This window comes from Acanthopagrus latus, chromosome 13 (assembly GCF_904848185.1).
Source record: "Acanthopagrus latus isolate v.2019 chromosome 13, fAcaLat1.1, whole genome shotgun sequence".
Classification (NCBI taxonomy): domain Eukaryota; kingdom Metazoa; phylum Chordata; class Actinopteri; order Spariformes; family Sparidae; genus Acanthopagrus; species Acanthopagrus latus.
The window spans coordinates 2,818,645-2,841,095 of record NC_051051.1 but is presented as its reverse complement, the minus strand read 5'-3'; the positions used below and the strand labels follow the sequence as shown (position 1 = coordinate 2,841,095).

At 42.4% G+C, this 22,451-nt stretch overlaps 1 protein-coding gene and 1 long non-coding RNA gene across 4 annotated transcripts; one reads left to right on the top strand and one right to left on the bottom strand.

The window, feature by feature from the left end:
* Positions 1-357: 357 nt before the first annotated feature.
* crebrf (creb3 regulatory factor) lies at positions 358-20,840 on the bottom strand. Of its 2 annotated transcripts, none has more exons than XM_037119132.1 (9): positions 20,702-20,840; positions 19,397-19,522; positions 17,116-17,291; positions 14,402-15,555; positions 13,936-14,133; positions 12,754-12,943; positions 12,512-12,585; positions 12,209-12,352; positions 358-10,953 (listed from the first exon to the last, which is right to left on the bottom strand). In XM_037119132.1, the coding sequence occupies exons 1-9, from the start codon at positions 20,708-20,710 to the stop codon at positions 10,835-10,837; spliced, it is 2,190 nt and encodes a 729-aa protein (XP_036975027.1). In that variant the 5' UTR covers positions 20,711-20,840; the 3' UTR covers positions 358-10,834. The 2 variants fall into 2 exon arrangements, with proteins under 2 accessions (XP_036975027.1, XP_036975028.1); XM_037119133.1 differs by having other exon boundaries at positions 12,233-12,352.
* LOC119031029 lies at positions 17,840-20,732 on the top strand. 2 transcript variants are annotated; one of them, XR_005078491.1, is made up of 4 exons: positions 17,840-17,996; positions 18,247-18,425; positions 19,389-19,620; positions 20,595-20,732. It is a non-coding gene; the product is annotated as an uncharacterized LOC119031029 (long non-coding RNA). The 2 variants fall into 2 exon arrangements; XR_005078490.1 differs by lacking the exon at positions 17,840-17,996 and having other exon boundaries at positions 18,107-18,425.
* Positions 20,841-22,451: the final 1,611 nt, after the last annotated feature.

Here is a 22,451-nt window from a genome sequence, read left to right as displayed (position 1 = left end):
AAGGACCCCTTTAATTGTTAAAAACAATATTACAGTTCTATAGGAGCCAAAATATTGAATATATTTTTAATCTTTTTTATTTCATCGTCATGGATAACAACCGATTCAAACTTAAGAAAACCTAAACGCATGTCTTTTCCCCCGGGGTCTTTGGTTCTTCTTCACATACCTATAATCCATGAATTACATACATAGAGCTGTGTTAAATAATATGGAGATGTTTAACCAATAAACTTTAGACTGTATTAAATGTTGTGGTGTAGATAACAAATAAACCCCCTCCCATAAATCAGTGATCAGTCATCAAAAACCAACATGCACAGTTCCATTACAACCAGTCAAACACGTGAGTCGGGATGGGGTGCTAATGGTTTTATTATTTTGATATTAAAATCAATAAACATAATCAGACTATTGTTGTGGTTACAAGCAGAGCTGTGGTACCAACTCCTGGCTGATACAACAGTGAAAGAATGATTTAAAAAATAAGAAAAAAAAAGAAAGAAAAAGAGAGAGAGAGGCACAATAACACGACAGAGATTCAGGGCAGGTGTCCGCAGGATGTCGAGCAGCCAGAGACAAAAACTGTCAGAAGCTCTGAAACAGAATGAGTTGTTACAGTACAATCCAAGAAAACAAAAGGAAACCTTGTAGATTTCCACGCCTGTGCATAAAACCACCCACTGTGCCTCCGAGAAAAAACAAAAAAACAAAAAAATACGATGTAAAACAAAAAGAAAAAGTTAGATAAAACAAAAGTATAAACCCAGCACGACATTTATTACACAACATAAATATAACAACTGTCAAGATATTGTATTCGAACAGGCATATATGTGAACTACAAATATAGACGTCATTGCTAAAGAGAGGATCAAGTTAGTTTCAGCAGGATACACGTTCTGCAGGTTTTGCTTCTTTATGAAATTATAATTCCCCAAGAGATCTATTGTAGAGCACTTAGCAATGAAGTACAGCCGTTCCTACTGAGACTGGGGAGAGGAACACACACAGGACTAACTACAGAAAGATCCCATGCTGTCGATCTAATCAAATAAGTTACCATACAAGACCAGAAGCATCGTTACAGTGGCATGTAGCTGTGGAGCTCAGGATGACCGATAACTCCCACATCCTCTACATGTTTGGACTTGTATGGATTTCTTGTCTGTCGCTAAAGAATCTAAAGAAGAAAAAAATAGAAAAAGAAAAAAAAATAAAGATGCTTTAGGATTTTCTTTTTTCTTGTTAAATGTCTCTCGCTCCATGTGTTTTGGGAAGTCTGGAGGGAGATGTAAGTCATTGCAGTGTTGGATGATGAGCAGGACGTGTGTCGCTATGAAAAGAGGGGTTTTTGTTTTTGTTATCTCGGGTGTCGTTGTTTTGCTTTAGTAAGATCAGTCTGCGGAAGAGGAAATCATCCTCCCCTCGTCGTTCATAGCAGGGGAGGGTGAGGGGTCTCTGCCCACCAGCCTATAAGTGACCCCTGGCTAATCTCAGGAGCTCCCTGACGAGACGACTGCGAAACCAAAGCCCTTCTCAGAACAAAACAAAACAAAACACAACATCTCTGCCGCAGTTTTCCCAGAAAACTGATCAGATTTCTAAAAAAAATGTCTGACACAGAAGTTAGAGAGAGCCGGCGAGCTGCCTCCTAACTTCACCTGATCCTCGATCCAGAGTCCTGACAGGAGAAGAGTTGTGTCAGAGGTGGTTCTGGTTCCGCCTGACCGATCCAGACCTCCAGTGACACGACGCTTCCAGGGCTTCACAGACGATAACTCAAGGTCACCATGAAACAGCAGCTCTGATCCTTCTGACTGGCACCAGGTCAGAACGTATAACGTGATAGGATACCGAAGGATCGATATTTGATTACAGCCGTTCCCAAACTTTCTCCTTAAAGAACACATTTTCTATCACCAAGCAAACTGAAGATGTATATTTCGCTTCATATTCCAATATTAAATAAGAGATGAGAGGCTGGTTGATATTTTTAGGAACATTTTATGCAATTCTCTGTCTGTATTATGTCTGTTTTTTATTCCTATTTTTGAATAACAATACAAACAAGCTTCTATTTCTAGTGTTTTCTTCATTGTTCCATCAGCTCGTTGGTTGTTTTAACTGCAGAAGGCCGACAGTTTATATTCTTTACAAGGTTTCTTGAACACTTGAACACATCGAGGAGACGTTACATCGCCCTGTGAAGCTTTTGGACCTTCAGGTTGGGAGCCAGTGGATCATAATCCTTTATTATTATTCAATTACCTTCTTGTGTTCAGATATATTTTCATATTCAGGCTGTTGATTTCTCTGTCAGCACTAAAGAAAATGACTAAATTGCTCTCTGGACTCCAGGAAGTCACTGACAAGAAATAGTCCGTCACATTACTCTGTAAATGTTAATGCCATTTGTTTTGTTGTTCCTTTTATTATTGGATAAAACAGCTGGATATTATTACAGTAAAAGAGGGAACTTGGGCTCAAAGTCTGCCTGATGAGCTGCTTCATTTACGTCTTATTTAGCTTTTTAATGCATTTATTTTAACGCATCTATTACTTAATGAGTTCAGTTATTTTTAAACTGATTAACTGGAATTTCTCTGTCAAAGTAAGGTGTTTTACAGTCTGATCTATTTAGTGTAAACATTAATTGATGATTGTCCTCACAACCAATCTTATCTGTGGTACACGATGAGGTAATATTACAGACTGGATCTAGTAAAATATTTCATTCACAAATGCAAGAAAAGAATTATTGTATTTTTAGTTTTTCTTGTTTCACTGTGACTTTGACTTCCTGCCTGTGAAGCCTCAGACTCCTGCTAAAACCTGCTTCAGAGGAAAAGCTATAAATTTAAAGAAATTATCTCCTCACATGTTCAATTTTAGGACAAAACAAATAAATATCAAAGAAACGGTTTGAACACTGGGATCAGGGGAGGGGGAAAAAAAAGGATATAAAATATAATTTAGGAGAAAAAAAATTCAAACCTGCAACATTTGACAGAGTCAGAGCATAAATATCAATCCACAAGATTAATCAAAAAGAAAAAAAAAAAGGTTTAAAACATATAATCACGATCTTTCTGGATCCTGACGACAAGAGTCTCCCTCTGAACAAAGTCTAACGGGAAGAAGAACAACAGGAAAAAGCTCCACCAGACAACCGCATCTGTCTGTATGATCCTGCTGAGGAAGACTAGTCTACATTCATCAGCAAAGCAGCAGCAGCAGAGTTATACCTCGCTATGTCAGCATACAGCAGTGCAGCAGTCGGAAACACGAGATTGACCAGAGTCGTCAACAGAAGGAATAATATGGCTAATACAGCTTTTTTTTTTTGTCGTTTTTTGTTGTTGAAACACAGCCATGTTAGCACCCAGCCACGGACAGATTAGCACCACAGTTTACCTCCATGCTCAGTTTGTCGCTTCACTCGCTCGCCTGCGACACAGTGCCAACACTGACTTCAAGGAGGGTCTGGCACTTCATAATAGCAAAGTTAAGAAACGGAAAGTTCTGTTTTATGCTTTTTTTTTTGTTTGTTTTTGTTTGTTTTTTTTCTTTCTCAAAAAAGGTCAAGAGAGCAGCAACACGGTGCTCCATGTCGAAACCACAGAAGAAGAAGAAGAAGAAGAAGAAGAAGAATACATTGTAATTGACAAGGTACAAAGCAGGTCCAAGTCTCCCTCTGCCTCAAACACAGTGGAAGTTTGCTCTTCTCTACACGGACACACCAGCGGTGATAGCAGCAGCAGCCAATACAGAAAACACAATAATGTGGCGTAGTGGGCAGAGAAAGAGATAAAAACAGAACCAGGTTTCCCAAAACAAAAATTTAGCTTTACAAGTTATCGGCTACGCTCTGAATCAGTAACGCTTCAAAAGGGAATATTTCTATCCGTACGTGACAAACAGCTTGTCTTGCAGGCTGTTAAAGGCTGATTATTATACAAAAAAGTCTTGATTTGGGGTTAAAATGAGGTTTCATTTTTTTCAAGTGAAGGTTTTGGGAAACCCAGCCCCTTGTTTCTGTAGGGAAACCCCCTCCAGACTGACAGAAGGTGCAGATTTGTGTTCTCGTATATTTGATTAAGGCACCTGGTTCAGCAGGCATCATATTCAAAGTTTTTTTTTTCCTTGTATATGTAAAAACCAAGTGCAAGGTGAGTAACACTGTTGGTTTTTCTGACTGTCGTAGGAAAAAAAAAAAAAAGGTGAGAAAAAAACCGGGGATGTGTGGTAACAATATACTGTATTTGTGTCGTGGACACGCTAAACCAAACTCTAAAATCTCTTTGTGCTCATTCAATAGCAGCAAGTATGAAATCATTCAACTGACAGTGAGCGAACGGTGCGACGGTGGAGACGCCACTCCATTCTCTCAGTGCGATGCAGGGAATCGGCATGCACCAACATCATTCCCACTGCCTGTTTTGTCACAGAGTACATTTCCGTATGTATCTAATTAACACAGGGAGAATCGTGGGTAGTAAGCACACGGCCTCTGAACATGAGGTGTTCACACGGGCCCAAACAAGACTGGAAAAACACTTGAAATGCCTCGAAAGAAGCCGGAAGCCAGACTCTGAGATCTAACGTCACAGCCAGCGTGAGGTGCGTTCACTTCTAGAGACGAGAATATTCAGTAACACTTGTTTTACACGTTACATGTAATTTCCTAATAATCTCCTGAGACGTTTCCTGGAAACACGATGAACTATTCAACTACTGTTTTTAAAAGTGCCCGGCGGAGGAGACTTCTGTGTTTGTGCACTTTTATGTTCACTAGCTAGTTGATAACTGTCGTTCACATTTTTCTGTGGTGGGTTTTAGAGGTTTTTCATTGGAAACAACGTCCTGTTAGTGAAAGATTTGAGACTGAACTAAAAGTTAAATGGTGGCCTGTAAAAACCACAATAATGAGCTGAATGATGCATAAAGATACACAGGAAGGTGCTGGATTAATTACACAGTATTATCATATGTTTATTATTAACACAATGTCAATATTTTGGTTTTAAATGCAACAATTTATCATTAATATCCGTATATCAGACGTCCTATAACCAATAAAGAAATATAGATCAGTGCAGCAAATATAATTGAACATAAAGGTTTTTTTCACAAAAAGTGAAATTAATTAACTTAAAGTGTATCAATAACACGCTGTCTTTTATTTTCCCTGTTACCAAACTTTAAAGTTGTTTCAAGAAACCTTAAAGAGGCAACAAGGAACTTTAATATCTGCTGATTCTGGCGCCCCCTGTGGACAAATGCAGCACGAGCACCACCTCCTCTGATTTTGGTTTGGAAGCGACTGAAAGAAAGATGCAACATATTTTTAATACACTTCTTTTTTTAATCTCAGCTGTTAGGAAGCATAGTGATGATTAATAATTATAACATGGAATATTAAGTGCTGTACTTTCATAATCGACAATTCCTTGTTGTACATTTAACTGAAATTATTTGGAAATTACAGACATGATAATAAAATTTTAAAAAGGCGTTACCGAATATTTCCTCTTGGAATTTTTTAATACAAAGTAAACTTGTTTCATTTTAATTACATTATTTTCTCATGATAACATTAAAAAAAAATTCCAAATCAACCAAACGACACACCAGAATATCGGTGATTATTTCGCACCTCCTCAAACAGAGTAAAAATCCTCTTTGACTTTGTGCTGTGGTGTGAAATCCAGGAGTCTGACTTTTACAAAAAGGAAAACCAAGGTATGCTCAACATTAATGATCCGATCAGTACGACAGAAAATAAAACAGTCCGTTGTTGTTTAGAGCAAAAGTACGTGTGAATCTTCCTCTGATTGGTCCGACAGGGAAGTCTGGTCTGATGACAGTTACTGAAAACAATCACATGGACAGCCGTATTCACAAGCAGGTCTGAATACAGATTCTAATTGTTGAATTATTTCTGGGATAGTGAAAAGTGATCAGCACCATGTGACACGCCCCAGTTGGATCACAGCTGGAAACCAGAATCAAATCCTTTCGTGAGAGGAGAATGTTGTAGGTTGTGTGTGTCTGAATACCAGTTTAATAAGAAAAGCGGAGAAACTTTGAATTCTTGTGACAAGTCTGTTGGCCTTTTTTTTTTTTTTTCTTCAGTTTGTGTAAAGAGCATTGCACTATATTGATTGACATTGATAATTCATAACACACATACACACGCACACACACAAAATATTTTGTACAGAGTAAAGAATGGCGACAATAATTGGAATACATAAATATATTTTCTTTTGATTTTATATGTCATCACATATGTCAGATAGAAGAACGATATTACCCTGATTTGCTGAAGAAGAGCTTTATGGATCCACTTAGCTTTTATTGGACAAGAGTAGCACAAAGTTACACACTCTATTAGCTTAATAGTTGACTGTATAGGATCTATGTCATCAGAAATAAAAAGAAGAAGGAATAGTTTTACTGGCGTGGATTTTCACTCACTCCTTGACTGTTAAAATGCCACAGAGTCTCCTGGTTTGAATGTAAAGTTGCACAGCTTGCACCTATCATGTTAAATGTAAAAACCTGTGAGGACTCTTTCTTGAACCAGCCTCGTGATCGACAGCAAAACACACACGCTTCTCTGGTCTAATGTCTTGTCAACCAGTGGCCCTTTAACCGCTGTTGACCCCCTACCAGACCTGGGCCGAAATCCTCGCTGAAAAAAAATGCCTCAAATACTGTTCCAAAAGATACAACTGAGCACGAGTAGTTCAAATATTTGAAGCCGTTTTTGTCAGATATATTTCGCCACGTCTGCTACTTCAGTCAAGGTTGTTTTGAGCCAATCAGGCTGAATGGTTTTGTTGTTATTGTTGTTGTTGTTATTGACCGTATGTTGGCGGACAGCGTCGTGAACCTCGGGCACTCCCCTCGGCAACAGACACGTCTGCCACGTTATTATTTTTGTTTGTATGTAAGTGAAAAGTTTCAGAAGGCAATAAGTGTCCGGATTGAGTCTCCATTTGTAATTGGCTTGCCATACAGTACAGTGATAAAGTAACTTCCCCCAAGGCGGCCCGGAAGAACATCTTTCAAACGGGCTCCTCCCGGGCCGCCCCAGGCTACACCCCTCCGCATTAAGTCACAAGTAGAAATCAGTTTACAAATGATAACAATATAGCTCTCTGGAGAAATGTGTCTACACTGTACATCACCCTGAAGAGGAAGCCAAAGCAGACTGTTTTTCCATAGGAAACCTCTACTGAAGGCAAATGAATCAAGACGCCAAGGGGGTCAGCATCAGGATCAATGTAGGGGCCCTGGAATCAAAACCCTCTATTTTTTTTGTTTTTTAAGACCACAAACACACGACCTATCCCCTGATCAGGAAATAGACATATCCGGTCAAGACACTGGACTTCCCGAAGCCAAGGAATGATACGCTCTCGAGCAACGCCTCATATCATTTCACGGCTCCAGAAACATGTAGATGTAACCCTCGCCAGGCCGAACACCTACTCCTCGCTAGATTATACACCTAGCCAGGTGAGGTACAAGACCTATCCTAGCAAGTAGTCGTCAAGTACACTTGCAGCATTCACACCAGGCCTTTTAGCAGCAAATGGAAGAAAAAAATGCTTTTCTTTTTGTTTTGTTTTTTTTTTGTTGTTGTTTTTTTGTTTTTTTCCTTTTTTGGACAAAGTGCTTTTGTTTTCAAACATATAAGATAGAGTATTCTATACATATATCTAACATTTAGAAGATACATATTAACTTATAGTCTATTTACAAAAAATGAATCACTACTAAGAAAATAGCTATGGACGGTAAGGGGGAGAGCAAGTCATTAGGCTACAACTAGACTAAATAAGAATCATGGATACTCATCATTCTAGTTTCAGAAAAAAAGCACCATTTCTCCCTTTTTAGACGGAACGGAAAACAGTAAAAATATATATATATATGTATATATATACTGTATGTAGCACTAGCTGTTCTTCAATCACACAAAGACCACAGCTCTGCTTCATCATCATCAGACATCATTCGGTGAAGGAGCACTTTCTGAATTCAGCCGCGTGAATTCTGGTTGAGTTTTACATTTCCTGGGACTGGCAGCGTGTCCTGTGTGGGGGGCTGCAGGAGGGGCAGGCATGCAGGCATCATGCATGTTCTTAGTTTTTTTTGTTTTTTTTTAAACGTTGGACAAAATTGTAACTCTGTTTGTTTCCGTAAGCAAAGTCAACAAAGTCATTCTCTGCAGATGTGACCGGTCAGGAAGGATGGATGCTGAGGACCGAAGGCCAGGCAGGTAAAAATTCGGCAATGCAACCTCGAAGGCGGCGATGTCAATCCCAGGAAATGCAAAATTTCGAGAGGGAATACGGGAGAAAATCTAAGTAACAATGCACAGTGTTGAAACTGGGACTAAAGTACGATGCTTTGGCTTTCTTTCTGAGACAACATCTCTTCACTAAAGGCAGCATGTCCTCATTCTCTTTATAGACCATTCAAACTAGACCGCTGCAGCCCCGATTCTCCAACATTTCACTTCAGTCGGCGAAGAGGGGTCAAGTGTAGCTTCATAAACTATCAGATGGACATCTCCTTCTCTTCACTCCTGTCTGACCAACAAATACTCCCAAACCAACAGGAAAGCTAGCAGGCAGCTAAAGTACAAAAATATAACAAGAACCTTTTTTTTTTGGTTTTGTGTTTTTTTTTCCTCTAACTTTCTCGATGCAAGGATAGGCTTTAGAAATGTGTCATGCTTAAAAATGAATCAATTGTCATGAAAAGTGGCATTTCACCATCGATAGATATATCATTAATGCTTCTATATACAGTACTTTAAAACACAACTCAGTTAATATTTTGTTGATGAACTAGATCTCGTCTACATACAGAAAATCAAATAAGTGACACAGGAACAAAACGTTTTGGTTATTGTTGGTGACATCTTGACAAACAGGCAAAAATGTAACATAGCTTATCTACTAGCGCTCTTGGTTTTTGTCCTAGATAGCGCCGTTAACACAATTAGCACGTGGCGGGAGGAATCAGTTCAGGAATGAAGTGCTCGCTAGGCAACAAATCTACTGGAGAAGCCCAAAGATGGGGTTAATTTTTAGATTTAAAAAAAAAAAAAGAAATGAATGAATGTTCCTTTTCTGTACAGAATTGGACCCAAGCTAATTTCACAGTTCAATGAAGTTCCCTGACCCTCCCACGTTTCTTACATTCAATACGGCGTCAGGTAAGCTGTGCAAAACCTTACTTTAACTGGCTGGTCGCCATTTCGTTGCATGTGTCTTTGGTACAAAAAACAATCAAAATATAGTGTGCAAATATTTTTTTTTTTGTAACTCTAAAACGAAAATATATGTTAACCCTCCCCCGATCCCTAAAGACAAGAGTACCAAAAACCAAAAGTAATCTATTGCAGAGCCCTCCTATATACACAGACTCTGTGGCATCACGCAACGAGAGCTTCCGTTTCATTTTATGTACATTCAGAATATCTTCAGACAACTGAAATACACAACAAACCCCCTCAGGTGCCTCCCTCCTCACATTCAATAACTATCTCCCTCAGTGTAATGTAGGCCTCTCCTTGGCTGGACCTCAGGGAGTTCTGACCAATCACCTCCTCTCATTCAGTCCCTTGCACACACTCACACTCACTCAGACTTACAGAAACACACACACATACATACACAAGGCACAATGAATAGAACTCTGATCAAACACTAGTATGAACACACCAAACTGTTAGCCTGGCCGTCTCTACTGTACAAAAAAGGGGGAGCCGGTTTTAACCTGGGAGACGCTTTTATGTACAGTTTCCTCGAGGAGATGGATCACTGTTAATGTCATCTTCATCACCGCCACCACCACCATCATCATCATCATCATCTTCCTCACAATCTGCTCCCACACTGGCAAAATGTCCATTTCACACAGTCCAGTTATAACCAGCACAAGGCCAAAAAGCACCAAACTACATACGCTTCCTCTCCACATGGTCAACTACCTCCTCTTGTTTAAGTCGGCGTCTTCAAAAATAGACGCTAAGCTTCCTCCTGCGACTCGGCAGGATGTCTGTCGCTCCTGCTGACAGTCTCGTTTGAACTTTCAGCTTCTACTACTTTCATTTTTGCTAAAAGTCAACATCGATATTTTATCAACAGAAGACCTGATTGGCAAACAGGGGGGCGGGGGGTGGCACGAACATATTTAAGCCTTCAAAACAAAATATTTCCTGCCACCCCGAAAACTTCACTGAGTGGGCCAATTTAACATCCTGGAGTTAATTTGTGTTGCCATGTGAGGTTATAACCTCGTCTCGAAAAATGTTAACTTGATCTTTTTGAACCTTTTGATGGTGTCTGACGTGTAACAGTTCCTCCTCTGTCATCACAACCTCAAACAAATTGTGTCGTAGTATTCCAGTGGTTACACTCGTGTGACTGTCAGAACCGACCCTACACAACGCTATGTTAAAACACATCTAGTAATCACCAGTGGATTTAGAACATGCTATTCGCTGTACACCGAGCCATCCCTTGCTTTTTGAGGCGCTTTTCCCAACAGACTCTCACGATGGGTTGGGAGACAGTGACGCACTGTTTCTGCACAGGGCGCGCAGAGACAGGAAGCTAGGGTGTACGCCATACGGGTGCATGGCGACAACAAGCACACATACATACGCACAGGGAGTGGTATGTGTGTTTGTGTGACTAACAATGTGTGTGTACTCTGGGTTGGAGGGGCATGCAGAGGGGAGCATAGTTACAATAGGACAGCACGGTGGGAATAGTCCACTCCTCTTAGTGGACCGCGCTTCTGTCTAGATTTTGGAGGTGGGGACTCGCAGGCCGACCAGTCCGCCGGTGGGATCCCCGCGTCCTGTGTTGTCCAAGATCTTGTTGACGAAGTCCGAAGTCTGCCCAGCAACAGGTGATGCCACTGCCGGCACAAAGACACACAGAGATGCAGACAGTCAGAGATGTTAGACGTTAAAAAAAAAAAACAAAAAACACCTGATTTAAACTGGAAACAGACAATATATCTGATTTATTGTGTCATCAGGTTGCACAGTGATACCATCAGCGTTCACGTTGGTTCCTCACTGTCACTACACAACTTGTCACGCAGTCACCTGGTAAATCATCTGTGTTGTTATTTTCTTCAGTGACATTTTCACCAGATTATTTCTTCTTCAGGTAAACATGGCGGCTCGATATCCCTGAAAAGTGGTTAACTGCCTCCTTATTACCTTCTGATTTGTTTCAGTGCCTCTGATATGATCTGAGGTTATCTCGTCTGGCTCGACGTTAACTGAGTCATTTGTTATCTTTACTAACTTCTTTCTTGTCTGACTTGCTTTATCAACTTTTTTTTTTTTTTTACCATTTCAATAGTTACATTTAGTTTGGTTTAAGTTTTGATAAGAATGGTATTTTGAGTGATATCATATCTAAATCTAAGGGTAAGTTTTGTAGTAATGATTGGTAACTATTTTTCCTCTAAAAATCACATTTTTCAGTCTACATTACATTTCAATTAGCTCTCCTCTGAAGCCCTGTTTGCACAGGACTAGTATTACCTGTGGACCTTTAGTACTTTGCCATAATTGCGGAGGACAGTATATTGAACAGCATTCGACTAAAGTGCAGCGTGATCGGCTGTACTGACATTTTTTAGCAGATGACAGAGAAAGTTAGGAGCAACCGGAGCTTGTTAAATTCAGCCGCCTGTCAGGTGAGAGTGCGTCGGACACCGACAACAAGTGCAACACTGAAAAGCGAAACTGACAAATTCACTCCAAACAGGAAAAATTCAACAAAGTTTTAACCTGCTGTGTAACCAACAGGAGACCACGGATGTGTGAAGTGATTTTGATGACACTACCCTTCATAGGACTGAAGTAAATGAATATTTGCGCTTGTTGTTTTGCACTTTGTTAGACGGTTTCTGCGCACTGTCATGACAGCTGGCTGTAACTTGTCCAGCTCATCTGGATGAAAATTAACTCGTCTACCATGAATGAATGAGGCATTGTTTGTGATTCTCATGCAAGTTATTAACCCCATAAATTCAAATCTGGAAATAACATTCCCACAAAGTTTTCCCACACGATAAAATGAATTGGCTATAAATTCCTTATGTCAGAGAATGTTTTTATCATCTTTAACATAACAATATGTCTATTTTTGGTTACCTGTCAGCTGTAAATTGTTCTCACCAAGTGTCTCCTGGATGAGATGCTCCAGAGTGTCAGTCATGTTGGTCGGACGCGGAGAAGAGTCCTCCACTCGCACCACGATCTCCTCCTTGATGGCGTTGATCACAAACAGCAGTCGGTCTGAAGGAGGACAGCAAACAAACAAACATTCAGCACACAACGATTTCACTATCAGGGGGGCAACTTTAAATTTGCTTAAAAACAGGTACAGCTGCATAAATTACAATAATCACAATGACTGCAGAGGGTTGATGAATGTAAATCGTGTTGTTAACGTACCGTACTCTGTGCTGAGTCCCCAGAGCTTCACCTTGTTTGCTTCATACTGGGCCTTCTTTTTTAGACGGCACGCTCTACAAAAACACGACAGGTGAGCGGAGTTTACTCATGGAAACAGAAAAGGCTCTGGGAAACATGACATACTGCTCCCAAATCAGCATCTTGACTACAATATCGTGGAGTTGAGCGTGATTGTAAATAAACAGCTGAGTGTAGATAATGCGTACGTGTGAATAACTTACCTGGACGCCAGCTTGTTCTTCTCCTTGCGGGACCGCGGCCGTGCAGTCAGCGGCAGCTCGCTCACGGGGGTCAAGTCGCTGATCACCTTGTTCAGTTTGCGGAGCTCGGTGCCGATCTGCAGCAGCTTGCGTGGGTTGGGGGTCAGATCCTCCACGTCAGTGCGGCGAGATTTCTTCAGCATATACTTTCCTTCATGAGGAGAGAAGAAAAGATGATTACTGCATAAGAATAACAAACATTTCTACTATTTAAATTGGTTCCCTGTGGTTTATCAAGTTAATATTAATTGATCTGTATTCAATAATCTGTGCTCTGAACAATAAATCAATCATGAAACATTTGTTTGTATCTAAACTTTTCTTCCTTTTTCCTCCAGCATCCATTTAAATGACTCCATGTAATGTTCAATTTGCACAGTTTCCCTGTTCACTCAATATCTTTCAGAGCAATTCGACATTTTCTCATTTCTCTCATTGCCGTAAGCATCAAACACACTTTCAATGGTTGTTTTTCATTCAGCCACAGTTGACGACGCCTGCAGTGGATCTACAACAGGTCCTGGATCAGTAGCAAAGTAATCGTCCCTCTGTGTTGAATCTCAACACTTACGTTATGATTGAATTTTCAAACAGGGGAAAAGCTTCAAGTGCTTCTTCTTTGTGAAATGATCAATATGCATCATGAGTCATCCTCTGCATCCTCACACAACATTCATTTCGGGCGACAGAATTAAATAAATACGGACATGAATGCGAGAGAAATCTGCTGCCTTTTATGTGAGAAATGAGACGTGCTCCTTTCATCCAATTAATACTTTCAATGCGATCACTCGAGCTGCAGTATCGCCGCAACATGCTGTGCACAGCTGCTGTTGTGGAAAATTCAAACTGTCACAGTCCTGCTGAATGTCTCGAGCTGCAGACGCCACGAGAAGTCATTTATATGTTTAGTTTTCTGCCAAAATTATAATAATCCAACATATCATTTCATGTTAGTTTGCACAAAGTCGCTCCTTTTAAGATTCCTGTGAAGAACAGTCATTACATCACGACGTCTGTTTGTGCTCCGGTGTTCAGTTTTTATATTTATATATATATATTTATATATATATATATATGAGTGTGTGTGTGTGTGTGTGTGTGTGTGTGTGTGTTTGTGTTTGTGTTTGTGCGTATGTATACCGTGGAGAGGCCCGTTCTTCTGGTACAGGTTGCTAGGCAGCGTGTGTCTGTCCCACTCAGACGGCTTTAGCATACGTTCCTGTTTGGAGGGGGTGAGCTGCTCGCTGTACTCCCAGAAGTAGCGGCGCTTGCCTCTCTTCCGGCTGGAGACTCCTGCTGTCAGGCCTTTAATGTCCTCCATCAGCTCCATGTCGCAGCCTGGTGGAGGCGGGAGGAGAACAGGGAGGAAATCAGAGTGGCAGAAAAGAAAACACGAAAAAGGAGAAATAGACGCAGGACGTTATTGCTTAAAGCTGCTATGAGGAACTTTAATTCGCTGTTGATTGTGGCGACAGTGAAAGAAAATGAACTTTGTCCGAGTGCTGAACTACGAGACTACTGAGCTGCTTCAGCCTCAGAACAAAAATTTTATAACAACTGTTTGCCAGCGACTGGTGACAGCAGAAGGAAGACGACGGGATGCTACCTGGCTCGGAGAAGGCGTCGCTCATGTCGTCATCCTTGTCTGCTTCGTAGTCTTCATCCTCCTCCTCGTCCTCTTCCTCCTCATTCTCCGACAGCTCGTGCTCGCTGCCAAAACCCTCATCGTGGTCTTCGTCGTCGAGCTCCAGCCCGTCGCCTTCATCCTCCTCCGCCTCTTCCTCATCCTCCTCCTCCTCCTCCTCCTCATCCAGCAGGGATTGGGCTCTGCTGGCCAGTCTGCTGCGGGTCAGGAACAGAGAGTAGTTGTGTTCCTCTTCCTTGCTCTTCTCTGTACCCTCAACAACGCCGCCGCTAGCTCCCGCCACGCCGTCCCCGCCGCCGATTGTGGCAGAGGTGCTGCTCTCCAGGGCCTGACTCGCCTCGATAAGATGAGGCACTGCGGCGGACCAGCCTACAGGAATCTCTCTCCTCCCTGGCCCCTCTGACCTCCTCTCAAAGCTCGTCAGGCTGCTGGAGCCGCTGGCTGCTGCAGCAGGAAGTCCCACCAAGGCGGCGCTCGCCGAAGTGGAGGCCTTCTCTTCTTGGGGCTGGGAGAGAGGTAGAGGGGGATCAGACCTCTCGAAATCCGTCTGGGGGGGCTTGTCAGGAAGAGTTTTATGCACAGCACTCACACGGACTTTGGCCTTCCGCACAAAGTCAGAGCCATGAGAAGTCGGGGCCGCCATCTTGGCTCCTCGGCCGTGGGGCTTGGTTTGAGCTTGGCCGTAGTCCTGGGTGAGACTGAGGAGGTTCTGGGTCTTGGCCATGGTCTCGGTGCTGGAGGGGACGGGCCTGGTGGCTTTTTGGGAGCCTTCTGGGAAGTCTGGGAGAAGGCTGCGGGAGGGACGGGAGGAAGATGTGGAGCTCAGGGAGGGCCGCACAGATCCGGGGCCCAATCCTTGTCCAGGGATCAGGGGTCTCTTACTGTGACAGGGAAGCTGGGACGGCTGAGGCTGAGGCTGGGGGGTGGACAGGGTCAGGTCAGCAGGGGGGTAGAGAGCCTCACACACGGGCTGCGAATCCTCGCTGTTAAGCTGAGCAAGCGTCGGGGTTCGACCAATCACTTCCTCGTCCTGGTAGGGACTAGAGAAGTCATCCAGGCCAAGGAAGTCCACCTCTTTGGTACCCCAGATGTCACAGCTGGCCAGCCGAGTGTATCTGCAGACCAGAGACAAAATCTTAGATTGGATATAACCTTTAAAATGTAAAATGTTACCAAGACATGACGAGGATTTTCATATTTTCCCTGTTTTATATACTTGAATGAACACAATGTGAACTAGATAAAGCTCAGTACAGTCTTACATTTCACATCTCGTAGTCAGAGTTTTGACACATGAACACAGTCACTGCTTTAATCTCTTTATGAAGAAAACTGCTGCTTGGTAAATCACAGCTTCTACTGACCCAGAAACTCTCCACAGCTACAAAACAGAAAAGTGGGACTAAGCTGGACAGTCTGGGTTGTAAAAGAATGACTCACTCATTATCCAAAAGATGCAGCACTTTCCTCTGCCCTACTGAAACATGACCTCAATCAACCCTCTTAACGGCAGATACCCTCAACCCAGCACTCCTCCGCCTCCGTTTTAATAGCCTTTGGACTTCAGAAACTGTTTTCTGCCCTCAGCTGACATCAGAGGACAGTGTGCACAAACTATTTTGGCAGCAGAGCATCAGGATAGCTGCAGGACAGACGGAGCATCACCTGAGATCTCAGGAGACTGCGGCAGCCAGCTGCTTTGTTGTTTACCGACCTCTTAAACCACACCCTGCCTTGAAGCAAAACCAATACCTGCCTCACGTCGTCTGCGTGTGTTCAACCAAGATGACCTGCCTCCATGAATTACCCGTCAGTGATGGTAAACTCTCCGGCTATAAAAACCTTTAGGCACCTGTCCGATCTCATAATGCTCACAGACTGACTTCACTTCTGTCATTCCTACAGTAGAAATCAAGCAAACATGATTCAGGAAATCACTGAGCACAACCTCCTCTGAGCCAGAACCCTCTTAATTCACTTAAATCCAGCTGGTCCCCCAAAAACAATCATCCACTGCAATTCAGATGATCGCGGAGTCAAACGCGAGGATTTAAGATGTTTATTCTAAACTATTTACAGTTTCAGATCCATGTTTTTGTTTACAAGAAAATTAGATTAGATTGTTGCAGATTGTTACTCTGCTTGTATTAAATTCTTAAATGAGCTGACGGTGTGAAGTTGGGTGATTTATCCAATGTGTTATGTGTTGACAGTAACATTTGCACTCAGCCTTGCGACTGTCTGCTTGTCAAACTCCCTCAGCTGAGTGGAAATCTTTTACAAACCGAGGTAGGAGTGACTCGAGCAGATGAAATTAAATTTAACCAGCAGACGCAGAGAGAGTCACAACCTGCACCTCGAGCAACTAAAATGAAGATATTCAACAAACCGAGCTGGAAGAAAAGTGTCAGGCTGTTTTTCCTTCATGACTAGTACGAATACTAAGTCCACCACCAGCTACTCTCTTCTGCCACGTATTCACTCAGTTATCAAGTTAATGTTTTGAAGAAAACCAAGTTCTCTCAGAAGAAGCGCAACATTCAACTTCAGGAAAGTTTATGGAGAACTAGGAGGCCGTTTGAATTTCATCAGTGTGTTTTTGCGTCTTATTTACTTACTGCTGTTTTTAACTTGATCTAAAATAAGCTCCAGTACAAACATGAATAATCCAGTACCTGGTGAGGTCTTCCCAGTAGGAGTCCCACTGTTCGAACGCTGAGCTGCTGTAGACCGTCTCGCACTCGCCCAGACCCATCAGCTGATCCACGCAGCCCTCCACCTCCTTCCCTCCGTCCCCGACCCCCACCACGCTGTCCCCACAGGGGCTCTGTCGATGGGTCATGTCTCTGTCCTGCACAGCGGAGGAAAACATGGATTCTGGGTTAGAAGAGCTTCTATTTTTTAAAATTCCATTCAGTTTAGTTTCTGTTTCCATTTTACTACCGCGGCCTCGTCATAAAGACTGTGAAGTCATTTCATCGAGTGCCTGGTAGGTGAACGTCTACCGAGCAGAAGTGTGAGTTCTCAGTCAGAACGTTCACGATCTTCACTGGAGAGACAGAGAAGATCGCAACAGAACGCTGGAAATCTTTTTACACTGTGCATTTAGTAAAGGTGTTTATAGAAGTCCTATTTGTTGATCGAAGAGGATCCAACACAACACAACCATCTGATTAATGTGTTACTATGGCGCTAGAAATGGAGAGCGCAGCTCTGAATCACTATTGTTTAGTCTACGACGGACACTAAATTGAGGGAGACACCTGTAGCTGACAGCATGAGCAGTGACAGGTGAGCTGAGAGTCGGGCAAATGTCACACGGCTGATAAACAATTAGACACAGCTGCTCTGTTTAAAATGCCACGCTGGCGGCTGAGCAAACCTCCGATTCACAATGAGATGACTGAAACAGAAGAAAGCAAACAAAACACTGAAAGTGAAAGAGCTGCTGTGTTTTCTAACATGTCGGAGGAAGTTCAAGGGACTTTCCGTTTACTTCAGCTGTGAAGAAAGTCTGCCGTCGTCCCTGCAGACACTCTGACTTCACTCTGTTCAGGTGACAACTTCTGTGTTGGATCCAAACCTGATGATTTCCCTGTTTGTGTTTAATCTCAGTGCTGTCAAATGTGCATAAAACATCTGACTGTAATACTTGTTTTGTAGTCCTTTAATTATTTGAATTTTAAAAAGCATTAGCAACAAAACATCACTGTGCCACTTACTGGGTTCTCTGTGGTGTTTGTTGGGAGCTTGTGTGCTGTGTAACCTAATATTGTTTTTCGATACGGGTGGGGAAACTCTCGCAGAGCAGAGCTGTGAGCAACTGTGACCACTCGAGCTACTCAAGCTGGCGCGGGTGCGAGTGTTTTTCCACTGCACAGCACGGCAAGGTTAAAGAAGCAGTTTGCCTCGATGACGCGTTGGAGGTGCATGAACGTCTAACGTCTCCCTGCGGCTGTTTCTTCTTGAACTATAACACCCTGAGGTAACAGATCAGAATATGTCCATGTCTGGTGTGCAGATCTGCTTTTTATCAAAGAATAGTAACACATATAAATCTCAGCCAACTCTCTGATGTACTACTTGCTTTTCCTGCAGGTGCTTCACAGTAAAAAACGCTGCTGGTTTGCAAGTAGAGAGCTTTTAATGTGAAGTGGCAGCGGCAGGAAGTTCACACAACTCCAACACGAGCCATCAGTAAATGTTAAAATCAATAAGGCTGATATCTGACAGCATGAACAGGAACTAGAGGCTACAGAATCATTGCCAGAGTATCTGTGTGTTTGCGTGTCGTTGGCACACTGCCCTATATATCTCACACTGGTCTGTGCACCACACAGCAAGATGCTTCCAGGGGATCAGTTTGTACTGCAGATTAAGATTTGTTCTTTTTGATGTTACTGAGCTTGAGTCAAAACAAAAACTGACCTGAAATCTGTTAAAGCTCGGCACAGAGGACAGACAGAGAGACTATCATCAATCGCTGCCAGTCGGTTTTTGAATGTGAGCTACAGGGAAGCATGAAGAGCATTTTTACATTTTACACTGAAAGCCTATCAGAGGAATCCCTAAAAGCAATAACAGACACGTCAATCAAATCCTGTTTCCACCACAACAAATGATGCAGAAACTATGCTGTGCTTGGGAAGATGATCACATGTGAAAACTGTGATCTTTAAACTTGGATACTTCATTCAGATGCAGCTCAGTGACGGCGCAGCGTGAGCAGCTGTAGCTGATCTGAAAAGAAGTCAGGCTCAAAGGACGTTTAGCCGTCTGAGTGAGATGAGTCTGTTAGTAAACGCACCATCGTATGAATACAGGTGCGGATGATAGTAACGGTTGTACACTTCTATAACGGGTTAAACAGTACTCTCTGACTCTGTGTGTGTGTGTGTGTGTGTGTGTGTGTGTGTGTGTGTGTGTGTGTGTGTGTGTGTGTGTACAGCCACTCACCAGTTCGTACATGAAATCTGGGTCAGAGCTGGTGGCGAGCAGCTCAGTGCTGGTCAGGGCCTGGTCAGCAAACGAGTAGTTCTGAAAGGCGTCCCCAAAGGGAGGCTCCATCCCACTGACGCTGGGCTGCAACACAACAGAACACCGAGGGGGTGAAACGGAAGTAAACAACATCATCATCATCATCATCACCACCAAAGGCAGAATATCATGTTTAATTGACGGTAATGCAGTTTTTTTTTAAATTCTGTAAGTTGTGTCAGTTTTCTAAATCTGTCTTTTACGAGATGAGCAGAACATCCTGACAACGGAGCTTTTCTCGCTGATGACTCAGCTGCCGAGCTGCAGACACACAACATTATTTCTTCATCTTTGACATACGGAGATAAACACAAGAGACGCCAGGACTCTGGGCTACCTGATGCTCTTAATGAATCCCTCACAACCCACCGGAGGATTAACAGCTCATGAACTGTGCCCGTGCTATTACAGTCCACAAATGTTTGTTAGCAGCAGACGACTCGTTAGCCTCACAGAGCTTCTGGTTGGGGGTTGTACAAACATAGTAGCTTAACAAATACTGAAAATGTGTTCAAAATATCCAATATCAATGAAACACCTGATTAAAAAAATGCAAACACATAACATAAATATGCAATCTTGATTCAGATTTTGAATATTAATTGTAGCCAAGAGACACACGGAGAATTTAACAGTCAATAATTTGACTTCATCAGCGCTCTCTGGTGGTCGATCTTTGTAAAGGTTTTGCTTGGAGACGAGATATGTTGCAGTTACCTGCAGTAATATTTGTCTCCACACAATCCATCAGGATGCAACACGTGTTCTCTACAACATCTTAACGTAGCGCGATCATCTCCTCCTGAGGTCGAGTGTGTTGCCTTTCTTTTTACTCAACACTACAAATAGTTTAATTAAAAAAACTAAACTTTAATCTGAAATCACGTCCACACACTCAACACTCAGCTACTCACGGCCCATCTGCCCCCAGCAGCTGTTTGGATGCCTGATGCATCACATTGCAGCAGGGTCACACAGCTGAACTGTGTTTTACATCTCTGGTACTGAATGTCCGCTTCTGGTTACTGAAAACCTCCTTTGTTGTTAATTTGTTTGCTAGATTTGAAGGTTTATATTTGTATTTATTATGTTTTAAACAAAATTGTGATTTTTTCAGATTTCAGATGTCAGACACTGTCCATTCGTCCCGGCCTGTTTGGAGGACGCCCGTCCACCTGTGTGTCGCTCACAGTCCAGTTCCCCTCGTTCTGTCGTCCCTCTTACCTGAGGCATCGCCAGGCACAGCTTAGAGGTCCAGCGGGGGGAACCTCTGGGCCTCCTGTCCGGTCCCAGTGGTGGTGGTGTGAGGTCGTCCGATCAGCAAAATAAATAACTGGTAAACAGGACGATCGGCGAGTGCTGGTGGATGCAGCCTTCAAGGCTGGAGGGGGGAGGGGAGGGGACGGGTCAGTGACTGGGATCGACCTGGTCTGGTCCGGTCTGTTGCGGTCTGATGTGGCGCTCTGTATGCTTCAGGTCTGTGGTAAAAACAGAACAGAGGTATTAGAATCCAAAGCGGAAACAAAGAAGTAACCCAACAGTGACATGTGAGGACATTTTGAACACAGCTGCTGAGTTTCTTTGTCTCACTGTGTGACAGGAAACCAAACTCTTATTTTACATCCAATAAAAAAGATAAAAGAAAAGAAAGATAAAAGCACATAAAAAGTAAAAATGACCATAAGAACTTCAACAAGTGCTGAATCTAACAGCCAATCAACAGGAAATTATTTGGCAACAATTTTGATAATTAGTTAATGGTATTTTATTATTATTTTGATTATATTTTAGTTATTTTTTTAGCATATAAAACGAATCACTGGTTCAAGCGTATACAATTATGTTTCTCTTAACTTTTCTTTGCACGTAAACTAATTTGTTGCTCATTAACACAACCAGCAGTTACAGAGCAAAATTATCATTTAGCTGGCGTCAAGTTTCTAAAAAACTAATGAATGAAAGTAAATTATTCACTCTTTACTCCGCTAACAACTCTTAATAGAAAAATCTCTTTAGCTGCTAAACCTTCATCATCGTTAACAAGCTAGTTGCTAAATAAGTCTGTCTGCTGTTCGGTGCTGAGCAGGAAGCGAGCAGTGGAGCTGGGGACTGAACCTACAACATACCTGTATGGCATCAAAAATGTCCCGTCATTTGATATTTACTTCTGACACCTCAGGAGTTAAATCTCTACAGGGTCAGTGAGCAAATAAGTACGCAGCACGCTTGTTGTGCCAAGATCTAAAAGTGCTGTCTCAAGTCTTACAGGAGTAAACTCACACCTGGAGACACCACACCACACTTTATACTGTAATGACTCATTATATCTTTTGCTGTAACTTTATAAAAAAAACAAAAAAAAACAACACGTAACTGTCAGTATTTATTATCAATGTCCTTCCGTTCTCTGGCGGCCATGCTTCTCTCTCTGCTGCTTGTTTTATCTCACCGTGCAGCTGCATAAAGGGAGTGAAAAAACAATCGATAGATCACACCCTCTCTTCAACAGGACGGACAGCGGAGAGGTTCATCACCGCTCCCTCTTCACTGGAGAGGAAAGGGGATTTCGGTTGCTGGGTTGCTTGTCGACTCCAGATGCTAACTGGTTTTTGTGATACAGTCCGATGTGAATAATGAAAAAAACCTTGATTAAGTAGAATTCCTCTGAAAGCTTTTTTAAAAATACCTTTTTCTCCATGCACCAGTCGTTATTCAACCGTAGCAACAGCTAGGTCTTTGTTTGTCAAAAAAAAAAAAAAGAAATAGTTTCTGTGTCTTTAAAAGGAAAACATCATGGGAAACTCTGAACCAGAGCTTCTAAAACTGTTGCCTGCAGTCCTCTGTCTGTTTACTGATAACTGCTGGGTGGGAGGTTCAGCCTGCTGTCTGCATCTCTAGAGCCGGACCTAAAGTCAACACAGAACTGGGCCGCGCTAGTCTATCGCAATCTCATCTTTCCTCTTCCGTCCCTCTA